The sequence below is a fragment of the Sylvia atricapilla genome, chromosome 21, assembly GCF_009819655.1.
Source record: "Sylvia atricapilla isolate bSylAtr1 chromosome 21, bSylAtr1.pri, whole genome shotgun sequence".
Classification (NCBI taxonomy): domain Eukaryota; kingdom Metazoa; phylum Chordata; class Aves; order Passeriformes; family Sylviidae; genus Sylvia; species Sylvia atricapilla.
In genome coordinates this window covers 1,239,391-1,255,869 of record NC_089160.1, presented here as the reverse complement: position 1 = coordinate 1,255,869, position 16,479 = coordinate 1,239,391, and the positions used below count along the sequence as shown (strand labels likewise).

At 50.9% G+C, this 16,479-nt stretch overlaps 2 protein-coding genes across 10 annotated transcripts in view; both read right to left on the bottom strand.

Annotated features, from left to right (window-relative positions):
* The window catches only part of ARHGEF9 (Cdc42 guanine nucleotide exchange factor 9), a 188,734-nt gene that overhangs the window by 99,059 nt on the left and 73,196 nt on the right, over nucleotides 1-16,479 (bottom strand). The window contains exon 1 of one of the 9 annotated variants that reach the window (XM_066333888.1): nucleotides 15,553-15,793. The exons of 4 other annotated variants lie outside the window; for them this stretch is intronic. Coding sequence is in view for 3 of the 5 variants with exons in the window: in XM_066333890.1 (XP_066189987.1) it covers nucleotides 15,563-15,592 (30 nt within the window). In the remaining 2 variants the exon portion in view is untranslated. Of the gene's footprint in view, nucleotides 1-2,819; nucleotides 2,920-15,552; nucleotides 15,794-16,479 lie in introns of those variants that run through there. 4 more of the 9 variants (XM_066333890.1, XM_066333886.1, XM_066333884.1 and 1 more) reach the window with 4 other exon arrangements.
* Nucleotides 3,004-3,542, bottom strand: LOC136370466 (uncharacterized). Its single transcript, XM_066333900.1, has one exon. The coding sequence runs from the start codon at nucleotides 3,181-3,183 to the stop codon at nucleotides 3,004-3,006; it is 180 nt and encodes a 59-aa protein (XP_066189997.1). The 5' UTR covers nucleotides 3,184-3,542.

Sequence of the window (16,479 nt, the reverse complement as noted above, 5' to 3'; positions counted from 1 at the left end):
TCAGGGGCACAGGGATCAGTGGGGACTGGCAGCAGTGTCACCCCGGAGAGCTCCCAGTGCTCCTCATGGGCTGAGCTCAGCCTGGATGGACACAGGGGCTCCCGCACGCCTGGAAACGCCAAACTGCAGCTGCCAAACTGCAAAACTGGGGCTGGGGCTGGACAGGGGGGCACTGAGGCCTGGGGTGGGAAACAGAGAGCGAGCTAAACAAGCAGCAAGCCCAGCCCTCGCTCACTCTTCCACCTCTCCTTTCCTCTCTTTCCCCGAAAAATTCCATCAGGAAGCCGGAGATAAGGAGAACGGCGCTGCTACAATAACAAAGTTGGCTGCTGCCAACTTTCCTACCGCTCTGCGTTAACTTTCCCTCTTTAATTCCACCAGCCTTCAGGAGGATAAAAGGCAAAAAAAGCTGTGATAAAATCAAGGAAAGGAAAGACTCGGCTCGCGGCGCTCCCTCCCAGCAGCTGAGCGTGCACAGCCCCTCGTTGTCCCCAACACAGCCCCAGCAGATTCCAGCCCAGGGATGGAACCAGAGGGGCACTGCAGAACGAGCCGTGGGGCACAGCAGGGATAGCCACCACCAAATCAGCACGATTCCCAAATATCTCCCCAGGAGTACAAGCTCTGGATCAACGAACGCACCCAGGAAACAGCGGTAGGTACTGGGCATTCCTCGTAGGAATCATATTGAAAGGTAAACCTTAGCGCCAGAAAGCCCTGAGAAAATAATCAGGGACAGCCACAGCCCTCTGTAACTCGCTGGTCAGTTTTGGGGTGGGTTTTTTGCTCCTTTTTCCACCCTTTTTCCTCTAAATCCCTTTGTGGCTCAAGGCTGTTCCCCCGAAAGGATGATTTTGGCCGCTGTTGGATTGATTCTCTCTCCATGGTGATCTCAGCTCATTTATTACCTTTCCAGGAGATTCTGCAACCTATAAAACTAATGACACAGGATGGCCAACAGGCAAATAGAGCAAATTTGAGCTGTTTAACAACCCAAACCATCCTCAGCATCAATTTCATTCACTTGGGGGTTTTTTTTTAGAGAAGATTGACTCAGTCTCCTGTGAGGTGAAGCAGGTAGCTCTTGCAGATAGCTACAAGTGAAAAGGGGGAACGGAGCCAGCAGGCACCAGAGCATCTTCCAGGGTTTGGATCCCTGGCTCCTGGCTCTCCTCCCCACTTTAACAGGCTACTGCCCCACAACGCTTTTGGGGACGACTGTTCCCACCCTGGGATTCAGAAAAAAATATTTTTTTTCTATTTTATTTAGAGCTAAAAGCACTTTGAAAGTGCCAAATTTGCCAGATTTCACTGTGTTTCCAATCATGCCACCATCGAAAAGCCATCGGCTCCTGAACCCTGCTCGGCATTTAACTCCCAGCACACAAACCCTCACTGGGAAATAACTCCATGTCTCCATCTGTAACCCCCAGCTTTGTCTTGATCCGTCACTTACATGGTTTTGTTTCATTTTTTGTTTTTTTTTTCAGAGAACATCATCAAATAATTAATAGACGGCTGGAATTAGCGTGAACTAATGAAAATATCAAGGCAATAAAACTCCAGTGACCATCAGCAAAGCTAAAAACATTTTCCAACTGGTATTTTTGTTTGTTTTAAGCGATTCGGATTTTCTGGAGGGGGAAATAATATATTAAAAAAAAAAAAAAAAAAAATCCCTAAGACCTCTAAGAAGCACAGAACAGAGATATATTTTCCAGAGGAAAAGGCATCACTCTTTCCCAGACATTCCCTTCGTATTCTCTCCAAACTTCTCGTGCTGTCACTGGAGCCAGCCCTGCTTCCAAGCTGTAAACACTGCAATTTCGGGCTAGAAGCACCTCTAACTGCTGGACACCTTTCCAGCAAGCCCATAATCCACAACTTAGCACTTCATTTCCCAGAAAATCAATGTAAATAAAGTCATGCGAAGCAACCCATCTTAAAAGCTCGTTATCCTTGAGGTGGGCAAAGATTTTTCTTAGATACATTCCCCAAAATTTGATATATACACACACACATGAAAGAAAGAAAGAAAAGAAAGCCAAAATCAGATTTCTAAACAATCAAAGCAAACCCCAACCCCTCTGGATCTGTTGCTTTAGCAAAGAAAAACAAAGCTTGAATTGCCCTTTCCCCCTTTGATCTTTCCTTCCCAATTTGCAGAGACAGAAACCACATACGAGCAGAATAAAAACCCGGCAGGATATGTTTCAGTCTCTCTCACATCTCTGAGAAGAGGAGCTGGGTTACATCAGCGTGGACATAGAATTTGGAGGCTTTGGGGCTGAATCTTGAGAAATCAAATCAGATCATCAAGGCAACACAGATAAAAACACTAAGTAGAATTTTTTTTTTTTTTTTTTTGGTGGCTGAATGTTATTTTAGCAAAGATTTAATCCTTTAATAGGATTTCTCAAGCATCTCCCCCCCCCCCCTTTTAAAAATGCCCACAGCTCGATTCCATTGCACACACCAGCACCTCTCACCTGGCACCTACATGGTTACTCTCACAGACATTGCACATTAACTGCTCGCTAGAAATCGCACACAAAACGACTTATCATTCACTTGAGCCTCTTATTTCAAAGAAAAGCAAAAAAAAAAAACAACACAGCCAGTGCTCACCACAGACAGATCATTTTCACTCTGCTGCTGCCTAAAGAAGCACAGCTCTATCTCGCCAGCACGGAACCACAGAAGACTCGATCGCCGTTATTATTTATCACATTTAAAAACCCCCGGCAAAAGCAGCTACACTTACAGGCAGACTTAAAAGACAAGACATGACAAAAGATTTAAGGGAGAGATAATAATACCAACGTCATACATATCACAGCGAGGCCATGTTGAAGCTCAACGCGTTTCCCCCCTCAGTAAGAAATCTCTCTCTCTCTTTCTCTCTCTCTCTCGCCTTTCTCTCTCTCTCTCTCCCGCTCGTGCTCTCTTGTTGAATTGCTAGTGGTAGTAGTAGCCCCCAAGAGCTCAGGAGAAAAAATCCATTTAACGAGTGCCCAGGAAGAACATGAGTATGACATTCACAAGCAATAGCACCACAATCACTGCAAAAACGACCACCGTTTGAACATCCAAGGTCATGGTGCAATGCAGAACACTGTAGTGTTCGAGGTGTGGGGCTGGCAGATTTGGAGAAGTCAACCTCTGCTCTGTAAGACTGTCCATACATCCACCATGCTAGAATAGAGGAGAAAACTGTTCCTGGTTTTGGGTTGGTTCGTAATGCTTTGTGCTCTGCCTTTAGTTTCTCCCCTATCTGCTGTCTCTAGCTCATTCTGAGCCCGCTAAGTGAAGCATCATCACAACCAGTGAGCACTCGGGATGCAAAAAAATCCTTCCTTTAGGAAAAGAGCGAGCGCTGTCTGCAAGCTTCTCTCTCTGTCTCGTCCCCCCTCTCTCTCCGGGTCTCTCTCTCGCTGGCTGGCTCGCTTTTTAATTCGTCAAGCCAGTGCAGAAACGGAGCCCGTGTGAGTGTGACAGCTCTGCAAGCTGCTGCGGCTGCATCCCTCGGAGCGAGGCGGACCCTGGCGCATACTAATCAGCTCCAGTGACCAGGCAGCGACGGCATCCTGGCTGTCACTCAAACGCAGAAGGAAGATCTGGCTCCATAAATACGCGAGGCTTCCGCCCGCCGTGACAGCGAGCGCCACGCAGCCGCGCTCTGCCCCGCGCTCCCGACGCGCTTCGGATGCTCCGGCATCCTAGGCGGCTCCAAGGCGGCTCTAAAGCGGCTCCGAGGCGGCTCCAAAGCGGCTCCAAAGCGGCTCCGAGGCGGCTCCCAGCGCTCTGAGCCGAGCACATCCCGCTCCGCACCGCCCCGGGAAACACGAGCCCCCAGAGCCCCCTCGGAGCAGGAGCAAAGCGGCCAAAATGATAAAAAGGCGACTCGTGGTCACCTGGGAATTCGTTGTGAGTGTGAAATGTGGGGACTGGGCAGGGGGAGTCACGTTTAGCTCTGTACAATCATCATCCCATCACGGATCCTATAACCTCTCCTCAGCGCTGTCGCCATCTGAGGGTTAAACTGAATCCCGACTCTACAGACAGAGAGCTATAAAAGGGGGATGAGGACAGATGGAGGATCTTTATTCCTTCCACAGCAGCCAGAAATGCTCATTCCTGCATTAAAACCACACACACGCACTCAGACTTTATGGTCCAGGTGCCAGGTGCTATCCCAAAGCCCGGCCTCAGCTCCCAGAACCAGCAGGTACCTCAGAGAGGCATCACAATGCACACAAACCACTTACACTCAGCTGGAAAAAGCAAATGATTTTCCAGACAAAGACAAATATAGAAATGCTGCCAATGCATATGCATAACGCACTAAAATGTGCATCTGGGGGCTGAGCACGGCACCTTCCAGGAAAGCTGCGCCTCCGAACGTTCCCACGCAGACACGAGGCCAACAGGCAGCGCACAGGCACCTCGTTTGTTCTCCTGCAGCAAACGGGGAGGGCTGGGGAGGACTTTCATGTCTAAACCCGGCCAGCTCCGTGTTTTAACCTCAGCCCCACCACCCAGGGGCAGCCTGACCTGCAGTGTCCCTCCAGGGCACCTTTGGGGAAGGGGCAGCGGGTGATGCTCCTCACACCAACACTAACCCCAGCTCTGTAATGCAAGGCTTGGCTTCATCTTCTTCCTTTGCCAGAGGGCTCCCTCAAACCCAGCAGGGTTCTGTATCCACCCCAAAAGCCATCAACGGAGAAACCATGTCAGGACTGGGTCTTCACAGGGTCTCCCTCGATGGTCCCCACTCAGACCCACTGGTTTTCTGCCAGCCCAACACCCAGCCAGCACCACCCTGCTCACTTCTGACCAGCTCTGGAGCACGTGCGGCCTCTGATGCGTTTGGAGATGCACAGGGTGGGTCGTGTTGAGCAGCAGGAGAAACAAGAACAGTTTGGGTTCCTCAGGTGGTTTATTTGGGGTGATAAGTGCCAGCCAGAGGCTCTCTCCAGCATCTGAGGCCCTGCTCTGTCCAGGCAGGGAGACTCTCTTTCAGGAGGCCAGTGAAAAGCTCATTTTTACCTGTACAATCACAGGAAGCTGATTTAAAGCTGCCCCAGGCTGCCCCGTGAGCACACATGCCAGGCTGTATCCAGGTGATGGATCTGCCTCACCCCCAGCTTCCAAACCTGCATTTTTCTATCGAGGATCCATTTTTAGGATAGCCAGCCTGTCTGATGTAATTTTAGACTAATCAGAATAGCAAACACAGAATGACTCGGGTTGGAAGGGACCTTGGAGATCGTTTAGTTCCAACACATAATAGATGTGGAATATTTATTATTATTGCTACCATCCTTTCCCAAAACAACACAGGCAATTTTCCAAAACATAAACCTGAACTTACAAAAAAACAGCCAGGAAATTCCAGTTTCAGCCTCAGAAGCAGCAAACGACTTCCCCGGAACGTACAACCAGCCTGAATTTCGAGGGATTTTTTTACGGCCGGTTTATCTTTTCCTCTAAACCGCAGTGAGCACAGAGGGAGCCTGGGTGTGGAGCCCAGAGGAAATGTTAGAAGAAGCCCAGTGGAGATGTTCTGCTGGTCCACAACCCCCCTAAGGCGTGGGGACCCTGGGCAGGCACAGAGCATCCCCGCCTCTGTCCCCTGGAAGCGCCAGCCAGGTTCTCTGAGCTTTTGCAGGGACCAGAGGAGGCAAAGCAGTGCAGGGGGAGCAGCAGAGGCTGGGAAACCTCCAGAACAAAGGTGCACAGCTCACACATGCTCACTGAAGGCTTCCGGAGCCCGGCGGGAGGCTGTCACCGCCAGCACAGGGCTGGGGCTGGCGTTCTGCGGGAGCGGAGCCACTCAGAGCGCAGGGGAGGGCACGGACCACGGCCAACACAGCCACGGACACACAGCCCCTCCCGAGCTGCCGGCCCCAAAACCCCGCCACGGCACCCCAGAGGGCTGTGGGGACACCCCACTGCTGTGCTGGGCAGCGTGCAGGATGCTGCAGCATCCCCATCCCCATCCCCTAAAAGATCCGTCAGGAAAGCTCTGGGTACCTCACCCCGGGACAGGTTTGGGGCAGCAGTTCTGCAGGATGCTGCAGCATCCCCATCCCCTAAAAGATCCGTCAGGAAAGCCCTGGGTCCCTCACCCCGGGACAGGTTTGGGGCAGCAGAGGAGGCTCTGTGTGTGTAACAGCAGCACAAATAGATTTAGTGCAAGAGAAGCTGCTATTTAAATGATATTCGCAGTATTCCCAACTGTATTTGCTGCTTTATATAATTTCCCATGCCTTCTGCGTGCACTAAATGTTAATTTTACTACGAAAATGGATGGTACCTTCTCTTAGAAGCCTTCTTGATAAAGCACACCTACACGGCAGGGCTTTATATAAAAACCACGGTGAAGTTGAACTTCATGGAATTCTTCCTGGGAAGTTTGGTCTAACGTTCTGTACAGAGCAAAACGAGCAGGAATAATTGTACCGGTTACATAAACCAGCACATCCCTCTCTGCACAGAACACGCCGAACCACAGGAGCTTTGGGGAGCACAGTTTGTGAGGCAGGATCAGCCAGGGCCGGGGCTGGAGGAGGAAGGAGACGGGATTTCAGCACCTCTCCGGAGGGACAGCAGGCAGGGCATCCCCACCGCATCCCTCCGGCTTTGTACCTGCATCCACCCCACGGCCACATGGATGGGACACGGGATTCTGGATTCACCCAAATAACCCCCGAAGAGCAAAGAGAGAGGCCCTGCGCTGCCATTAATCACAGGGATTTTGGAGCAAGCCAAGGAAAAGGGTGATGCCAAATGCTCCCGTGCAGAACACGCCGGGCTCAGCCCTGTGACCACGTCTCCCTCCAATGGATGGCTCCAGTAATTAGCACATCCCACTCCTTGCAGCTCAACAAACGCAGCTCGCACTCCGCAGCCAGGATTTGGGGTTGCAATGTGCACAGCTCCTGGATTCTCCCGGCCCTGATCCCCACATGAGGAGCCAGGACAGCCCAGGGGTGTGTGGGCTCTGTCCTGCTCCCGATCCCTGTGCAGAGTAACAACCTCCACCCTTGGATGGGCAGAGGCATCTCTGTTTTCCTATTAACTGTGAAAATGAGCCTTTAAACTCTTTAAACCAGAGAATTCCAGCCATGCTGCTGTAGGAAGCAGCGTGGCAGAGCTCTGAGATGGGACAGGAGGAGCCCAAATCCCAAATCCCAAACCCTTTGGCCAAAGGAGATAAATCTCAGTGAATTGGGGGAAAATTCACACAAAACAACGTTACTCGTGTTTTGAGCAGGAATAAAATAATTCTGGATGGATGAAATCCAGGGCCAAGGGGAAAACACTGCTGGGGACTGTCAGGCCCAAACTGCTTTGGCTCCTCTGCATCCCCTTGGAGCACCCAGACCTTTATGGCACCATGAGGGAAGTTTAAACTTTCCAGTTGAATCAATCCTGCCCCAAGGAGGAACAGCCATCCATGGTACCCAGGGATGTGTGGGCACCTGTTGCTCCAGGTTTCCCTGCTTTTCATTGTTTGCACTTCATTCTCACGCAGCTTCAAGAAAACCATGTGTATTTTTAAAACTTATCTATTTGGTTTACACATTTCTCCTCTGGGAGGAGAAAGATGATTGATGCTCAAAGAGGTGGCGACCTGTGTAGCCAATCTTCTGCCTCCTGATCAAAGTGTACAGAAGATGGAGTCAGAAAATTAAAGAAAGAAGTTTCCTGCTGACCTTTGTGCTGCCTGCTTTATTCTTTTGTGTCCTGCAGCTCCAGTCTCCCACACTGGGCACTCACAAACGCTGCTGTGACACTGGGCACAATCTGGGGGGTGACTCACAGACTCCAGCAGAGATTATAAGAAAACCATTAAATTATTTTTTTTTTCCCTAAATCTAGGCAGGAATTAAGCTCGGGGTTTTCAGAGATTAAAGGCCAGTGAGATTATGATTTGCTGTTTCCAAAAAGGAGGATTTCCTTAAGCTGGGAGTTGCCTCTTTTTGCTTTCTCTTCACGGAATGCCTGATGGAGCCCTGGGCCAGATGGGAGGCACCAGCCTGGGAGCTGCAGAGCTGCTGCAAAAGGCACATTTTTCCTCAAGAATTTCCATAATAATCTTGTATGTTTATGGAATGGCTTCATGGGAAGCTTTAAAAATCCCCAAACGCCTAAAATTCCTTACCCAAACTGCAAAATGGAGGAATACTTGTAGAGACCCGGGCTTGGGCCTGATTTTGGCTGTGGAAAATTAACTTTGCAGTCATTCACAGTTCCCTGCCTGTCCACTCAGCCCTCAAATGGAAACCTTCCTCACTGTCCACATGAATTTGGGACTTTTTTCCAGTATTTGCCTCTTTCTAAAGAAATTGCCTAAGCTGAGAGCCAGCAAAGCAGTGGAGTGGGAGAGTGCAGGGAGGGACCACAGGAACAAGATGCCCTTGTGGCAAGGCTGGGAGTGCTGGCAAGAGAAGAAATCAAGTTTCTAAGGCCACTTCTGCAATGTTCAGAGCACACAGAGGACACTGCTGGAGGATGAATTCAGCTGCACCTGCACGAGCACCTGGGCAGGAGCTGCACAAAGCTCAGAGGCCATGGGGAGTCTGAGCATCACCAGGTCACTGCTCCAAGCATTCCATGAGAAAACCCACAAGAATTTCACCAAAAGACGGACCACTGAGGCACAGCAGTGATGTCACAGCCCCTGTGACACTCCACAGACCATGCTGAAACGGCACAGAGAGCCTCTCTGGAGGCACTGAGTCCTTTGTGCTCCTCTGGATTGCAGTGAGAACAACAAACCTTCTATTTTTAAGTTTCCTTGAACTTAAAGCATTAAGACAGACTAAAACCTCCTGCCCCTGGCAATAGTGTTGCAAGTGCTTTCTGCTCTCCTTGCGTCTGCTGCACACTCCAGCCTGCACTCCAGAAGCATCTTCAGACTCCCAAAGATGAAAAAGAAAATAAACCCCCTCCTTACATCCTGCAGAAATCAGATGTGGTAACACCAATTACCCTGGTCACAAAGACTTCAGGGGCTGAGCAAGTTCTGTTTAAAAGGACCCATCCAATTCAGATGCTCATTTGAAACTTATGTAAGCTCCCCTTGTCTGGGGAAAAAAAAAAAAAAAAAAAAAAAAAAAAAAAAAAAAAAAAAAAAAAAAAAAAAAAAAAACAGCCTTTGGCCTAAAGGAACACAAAGATCTTTAGTACCTAATTTTATTTCTCTGCTTTTGGGCTCACTGTTGAACCTGGGAAAAGGTAAAGAAAGCAAAGCCTAAACTGCAGAAAAATCCAAGCCAAGTCCCTTCCTTGGGGGAAGACGAGTGCTCCCTCCAGGCACTCTGACATTAAACTGCAGAATCTTTACATCAGCACATGTCTGGGCAAAGTGGTGTGTGTGAAAAAACACCTATTACCTGCTAGAAACTAAACCAAAACCCTTCTGAATTCGGGGTCAGTGTCCCCAGTGGGGTCCCTGAGAAATTCGGCTGCACAGGTACAGAGAAAACCCTTCAGCAATGAAAATCAAAAGGTGCGTTTCAGCACCTGAGAGGGAATGAGGAAAGCAATCGGCCAGAGCTCCCTGCATCTCCTCACCCTCCTCCTGTGACACTTGGCTTCCCTGGGCTTCTCCTCGTCAAGACACTGAGAAAAGGAAAAAACCATCTCATTAAGAAGCTGACCCACGGGTCTCATGTTCTTCACACAAATTAACCCAGAGAATTGGATGTGTTTCATATAAATCGTTTTCTCCCCCTCTCTCTGCCTCCCCCAAAAAAAGGAGAGGGAACAGCCTATTGAATCTGGCACTCTTTTAATGAAGACAACAGCGCAAGCCAACCTAATGAAATAGGAATTCCAGATGGAGAGCAGTAGGTGTATGAATAGAACATAGCGCACTCGTTTTTATCAGCAATATCAGCATTAAAAAATAAGTTTATAGCCTTTTTATCTACTTTTTTTTTTTTTTTTCCCCCAAGTGAGGCAGGTGAACGCCAGTAGGCTCCATTCCCTCTCCCAGCTCAGTGGGATTGCTTGCAGTGAGAGGGAGCTCAGGCTGCTGCCTTCCAGGAACGGCCAGAGCTGCTCTCCTGCAGCTGGTGACAATGTGTGACAGCCAAGGGGACCCTGGCTGTGCCAAAGGGACCCTGGCTGTGCCAAAGGGACTCTGGCTGTGCCAAAGGGACTCTGGCTGTGCCAAAAGGACCCTGGCTGTGAGGGACAACCCCCCTGTGTGGGACACACAGGCACAGGAAGGCACCTGGTGGTGCTGCCCCAAGCAGCACATTTTCAGTCCTGTCTTGGGGATCAGCAGCACCAAGGGGAAAACCCAAGGGGCTGGAGCTGAGGTTTGCTGTGCTGCCAGGACTGCTGAGTGCTCCAGGTGCTGCCTGAAGCAGTACACAGAGAAGGGGCACTGCAGCCCACTGTGTGCCCAGTGTCACCCTGGGGCACATCCCAGGGATCCTGCAGCGTGGCAGAGTGGGGAGGAAGGGGCTGGGATCCCCTCTGAACACACTTCTGTACAACTCCCTGGCTTCACTGGGAGCCACCAGAGCTCCAGTCAAGGAACTTTTTACTTCTCATCCAGACAAAGCAGGAGATTTCTCAGCCTGAGCCTGGCTCCTGGAAAAGGCACTCCTGCTTTTCCCAGACTCTGGACAGTCCTTACCAACACTCATCTTTCCTCTCCCTGCCCATATTACATAATAAGCATCTGTATTTTTTTTTTTTTTTTTGTAAGTCGTCTTTTCATAACAATAGAAACTATTGGAGCCCGAGATAACTTGATGAATTTTTCCTATTATCTAAGAGCTTAGTCACTCAGGGAATTAGTCATGTTCAAAATAACAGCCAGGCTCAAAGAGATTCAGAGCAACCATTCCAGAGCAGAAGCAGCTAATGTCATAAATACATTAAGATGTCAGCTTGAAGCATTTCAGAGATTTTTCAAGAAGTGTTTATAAAAAAGCAAAACCCTTTGATGAGATACAAAGAAACCAGGTCCTCGGCAGTTAAAAACACGCTGCGGTTTGCAAAGGCTGCGGTGCTCAAACCCTGAAACCCTGAGCAGGAGGGACAGATGGAGCTGGTGGCCACATGGGGTGTGTGGCTTCACAGCCAGCACAGCCTGCTCAGAGCTCCACCAAATCCTGCTTCCCGTGCCCATGGCACCCTCCTGGGGTTTTCCAGACATCCCTGACGTGTCTCAAGAGACAGAGGAGTTATCAGCGTGTCCCTTATCCAGCAGGAACTGGGGCCAGGGTGATGGAAATGGAGCCAGGCCTCCTCCCAGCCCCTCCTGGGACTGACACAGAACAGTCACCAGCACGGAGCAGGGATTTATCCAAACATTTTCATCTACAACACCAGCACTTTCTTAACCCAGACATTTGGCACAGCAGCACTAGCAGGAGGCTGTCACTGAAAGGTTAAAGCAGGCCCAAAGTGGGACAGAGATGGAAAACTGAACAGCAGCTACGTAAGAAAAATCCCACAGAGAAATGCATTTGGTGGGATGGGCTTTGGGGGCTCGTGGCACTGCAGCACCCACAGGATTTTCCAGTGCACACAGAGCTTAGACAAGCCAAGATCAAGCTCCAGTGACAGGAGACCTGGGTGAACAGGAACAAACTTCCAAAGTTTCTCCTCTGCTGTGGGAAAGCCCTCTGTGCTGAGGGCACAGGGCAGCATGCTCTGCAGGACAGCCACAGCACTCAGGAGCTTCCCTGGGACTGCTCCAGCACAGCCAGCACTCCCTGCTCCCTTTGAGCTCTGCAAAAACTGCTCTGGGCCTCTTCAGTCCCATTTTTCCCTAATGCCTGGATATCACAAGCTCCTCTTTCCATCCTGCTCTGGCCTGGCTGCTCTTCACCAGCTGCTTATCCAAACTTTCAAAACACAAAAGTCAAGCCCAAACTGCCTTTTTTCTACTTCTCTTTTCCAGACTTCACATTGAGGTTCTTAGGATTACAGAGTGCAAGGAGCACTTTGTACTTCCAATACCCTGCGATTTTCTGACTGACAAGTGGAAAAGAATCAGTGAGGAACAATGCTGCTGACCTGCCCCACTCGGACATCACCACCACATGCATTTGGTGTACCACTTTGATCCACTGAATTCACTTTCACCCTATTTTAGGTTGTGAAGATTTACAAGAGTTTTTACTTTTTGCTTGCGAGAGAAATGGAAGATATCAACAGCAGCTTGATTTTAAGTATTTGAACAAGAGGAGATGTAAAAATATCACTGTTTATGGCTGTAAAAGAAAAAAGCTGGGACTCTGTCTATTGAAGGTGATGGCTGCACTCCACCTGGACTGTCACAAATGCAACATCAAGCCCAAAAGGAGACCCTTTGTGAGGAAATACTATGGGAGATTCCCACTTGTGTTACCTGTAATCCAGTCAAAGACTTGGGGAAAAAAACTCTGCCCTTGTCAGGTAAAAAAAACTGTTCCAGAAGAGGCTGTATTTTGTCCTGATTTAATCCAACTCATCTAATTACCATGCTGGATCAATACCCTCTGAAGAATGCCAAACCAAATAATCATTGCACTCACACACTGCTCAGATGTGCAGATTGATTCTCATCACTACCAATGACAATTAGTTGAATTTTTCTAGGTTAGGAACAGATACTAGAGAGTTTAGCAACGTGGTACCAGCGAAGCATGGAATGGAACATCCCCATGGGACGCCAGCATAATTGGCAAAAGATTAATTGTTTAAAAAATGGGAAGCAGCACATGCAAAGGAGGGAAAAAAGCTCCGACAGCTTAATATTATGGAATAATAGCTTGGGTTCAGGGACTGATCTGGGGAAAAAAAAGCCACCTGCCACAAGAACAAAAGGTACTATCACTTGTAAAGCATTAGTGACATGCTTCTTCAAGATGAGTAACTCTGAAAGGGAACAGATCTGAGTCTTGAACCCAAGCTGAGAACAACTGAAAACAGCATTTTGAATAAATCAGCGCTGTGCAGAACTTGGAGGAAATCAGGCTGAAATCCAGGTTTTGACCAATGTTCTTGAGCAGAACAAAGTCCAGGGATGCTGCCAGAATAAATGTATATTGCTGGTCTTTAGCAGCACATAGAAAACAATAATAGAGTCAAAAAGACAGCTGAAAAACCATAAGAGAGACTCAGTGCCCATGGAAATGGGTGCAGTGATGCTCTGGATGAGAGGCTGAGGTTGTGCACAGCTGAACAGAGCAGCCAGCCTTCACTCAGGAGCAAACAGAGCTGGTTCAGAGTTCCATAACATATTTTAGCCAGCAGACTGAGGTAATAATATTCCCACTGAATTGCCAAAATGCAGCTACTCCTGGTGTGGAATAACTCAATTGTTTAGCACAGTCCACCAAATGATCAACATCTAAAGTACTAAAATTTTGAGTAAGTTACCGCTGGGGCCAGCGAGGAAAATCTGCATTGGAGGGAATATTGCTATCCACACTGGCACACGGCCAGGACATCTGGACCAACACGTCTTGTCTTGCTAAAGGAGCAGAATTTGTAGGGACCAAGTGTTGGCAGGAACTCGGTTTTAGGTGCTCCCAATATCCCTGTGCTCCAAGGGCAGGACCCCTGAAGCCTCGGGCATCCTGTTCCCCATCCCCTGGGAAACAGACTCCTCACCACCTGGGACTGCAAACAGCTCTGCTGGGTTTAGCTTATTCAGTTCACTTTTACTTTGCTGGTTTCAAATAATTTTTTATTTTCAGATATCTGGAGATATGTGGAGTATCTCCAAATACTGCTGAGGCTGTTGAATTGCTGTATAAAATACAGAAACCACAGCTCTCTTTTTTTATTTTTCCCTTGTTAGAAGGAGCAATATTAGGAAATTCCCAGATAGAACGTGCTTCAAAACCAACTAATGGAGTTTTACTTTCCCCTAAAAATATATTACAGGCCATTCACTACTTCAGTAACCGCTGTAATTTCTCTCAAAGAGAAAGCAGAGATTAGACTAATGAGAACAGAATAACACAGCCGGCAGCAAGGAAGGAATCCGGGAAGACGGGAGGGCAAGGAAGTGTCAAGTCTTGCGCTGTGTCAATTAGAGAAGCACTTTGTCCTGCACCATCCCCAGCCCCTCCCCAGCGGGGCTCGGCGGCCACCTGGGAGAAAAGGGAAAAGGAGGCAAGAAGAGGCTCATGGGGCTTCTCAGCATCACTTTTTATCGCCGGCAATAGGAACCGGCACACGGCGAGTGGCCACGCTCACACACGGGCGGAGAGGGGCAAAGTGCGGGACACGGAGGATGAGGCAGGAATCCCACCCGGAGGGATGCTCCGAGGGCGGGGAGCGGCAGCAAAGCCCCCGAGGTGCTGCCGGGTGACAGACAAGCCTTGAACAGGACCCCAAACACACGCGTGTTGTGCTGCAGGCTGCTGCCCACAACACACGGCTCTGCCAGCAGCGCCGGAGGGTTCGGGGGGCACAAACCGCCTCAGTGCGGGATGGATGGAGGGGATGGATGGAGGGATGGATGGAGGAGAACCCACCGCCGGAGGGTTCGGGGGGCACAAACCGCCTGAGTGCGGGATGGATGGAGGGGATGGATGGAGGAGAACCCACCGCCGGAGGGTTCGGGGGGCACAAACCGCCTGAGTGTGCGATGGCAGAGGGATCGATGGAGGAGAACCCACCGCCGGAGGGTTCGGGGGGCACAAACCGCCTGAGTGTGCGATGGCAGAGGGATGGATGGAGCAGAACGGGCAGCCAGCCCTCCCCAAGGCTCCCCGCTGCCAGCAGCATCTGCCGGCGGCCCCGGAGCCGGAACGCGGGGGCTGAGCCGGGTGACACCAGCTCGGCCCGAGCCCCGGCGGCTCCGGAGCCGGGAGCAGAGCCCGTAAGGCTGGCCGAGCCTCCCGCACACCGGGAAAGGCAAACCCGCCGCCTGCACAGCCCAGGCTGCACGGAGCCGTGCGGGGAGCGCCGCCGCAAAGGCACAGCGGGCAAAGGAGAGCTGGAGGAGGAGGAGGAGGGTCTCCCTAACACCCGCATCGCTTCCCGGGGAAGTTTCTCAATGAGCCGGAGGGGCCCTGCTGAGCTGGGGGAAGTCCCCCGCTTGCCCCCGGCACAGGCAGCTCTCAGGGGCAGGCACAGCGGCAGGAGATGCTCCGGTACCCGGCCGGAGGAGTGTGTGCCGGGCTGCCGCAGGGACAGCGGGCTCGGCGGCACATCCCCCCGCAGCCAAACTCATCATCTGACAGGTCCCGGCCGTGTGCCGGCACACTGCTCTCCTCCGCTGCTCTCCCGGCACACAGCCCCCGCGCCGGTCCCCCTGTCCCCCGGAGCCAGCGGCTCGCCCCACCGAGCCCCTTCCCCAGCCCCGCCGCTGCCTCCCACGCCCCGAGGCGAGCCCACCCTCCTTCCTCGCTTCTCATGTCTTCTTTTGCTCGGCACTTCGGGCACGCGGAGTCTATAAAATGGCTACAGAGTGATCAATGCTTTCAAGGACGGAGTCAAAGGAGGAGTCAGGAGATAGGACGGAGGTTCATTTCCCTGTCAAAGTACTGCAATAAGAGGAAAAGAGAAAGACATAGCTACCTGAACTCACCATTCCTGTTCCATCCCTTAGCCACTGCATCTTGCTTCTGATGATGTCCTTATTATCAGGGAGGGGAAGGGAAAGAAAAAAAAAATCCCTACTGCCTGGCGAGAGCTGGCAGGAAAAAAAAGAAGCCCCCCACCCCCACCCTGGGCTGGAGCTCTCAGTCAGCCATCCCTCAGCCCGGCAATCCCGTGCTGTCAGGAGCACGTTATTAGCAGCCTCCTCACTACCTGCGATTGTGCTTATTTATTTCAGTCACGGACCGAGGGATTTGAGGGGAGGGGGATGTCCTTTTTTTTTTCTTTTTTTTTTTTTTTTATGGGTTTTTTTTTTTTTTCCTTGCCGTGCTTTGAAACTCTGCAAGAGGGGAGGGGAGTGGAAGGGAGGGGTGGGTGATGCGAACTTGGGGAGGGTCCCCGCAGGCACCCTGTGCCCTGCTGTCACCCTCGCCCCCAGCGCTGCAGGACACCGGCTCTGCAGAGCCAGCACATGCTCCACGCTCAGCAAGGGGCTGGGGATTTTGCTGACGTTCAAAGGGCAGCAGGTTCTCATTCTGCTCTCTACATGAAGGATGAGTCCCTTTCTCACTGACAGCGAAGCTCCCAGCCCAGCGCTGCACCTGCCCGGGGTGATGCTCCCCCGGTACCAACGCCCTGCTCCCCACCCTGGGTGCTCATCCCCTGCCTGCTCCCCCGGATTTCCCCCACTTTCTGCACGGTTAAGAAAGCAAACACACTCGTGCGGCGTTGCTCATGGATCCGGCCACCCACCACGTCGAGGGAGAGGAGATGGCGGTGTCTGGCGCTGGCTAGAAGAGGCGGCGGCAGCATATGGGATGTGTAGAGCCAAGTGGGAACGGGGCTGAATCCCGGCGGATCCTCCAGCTGGGACACACACATGGACATGGTTCTCCCCATGGCGGG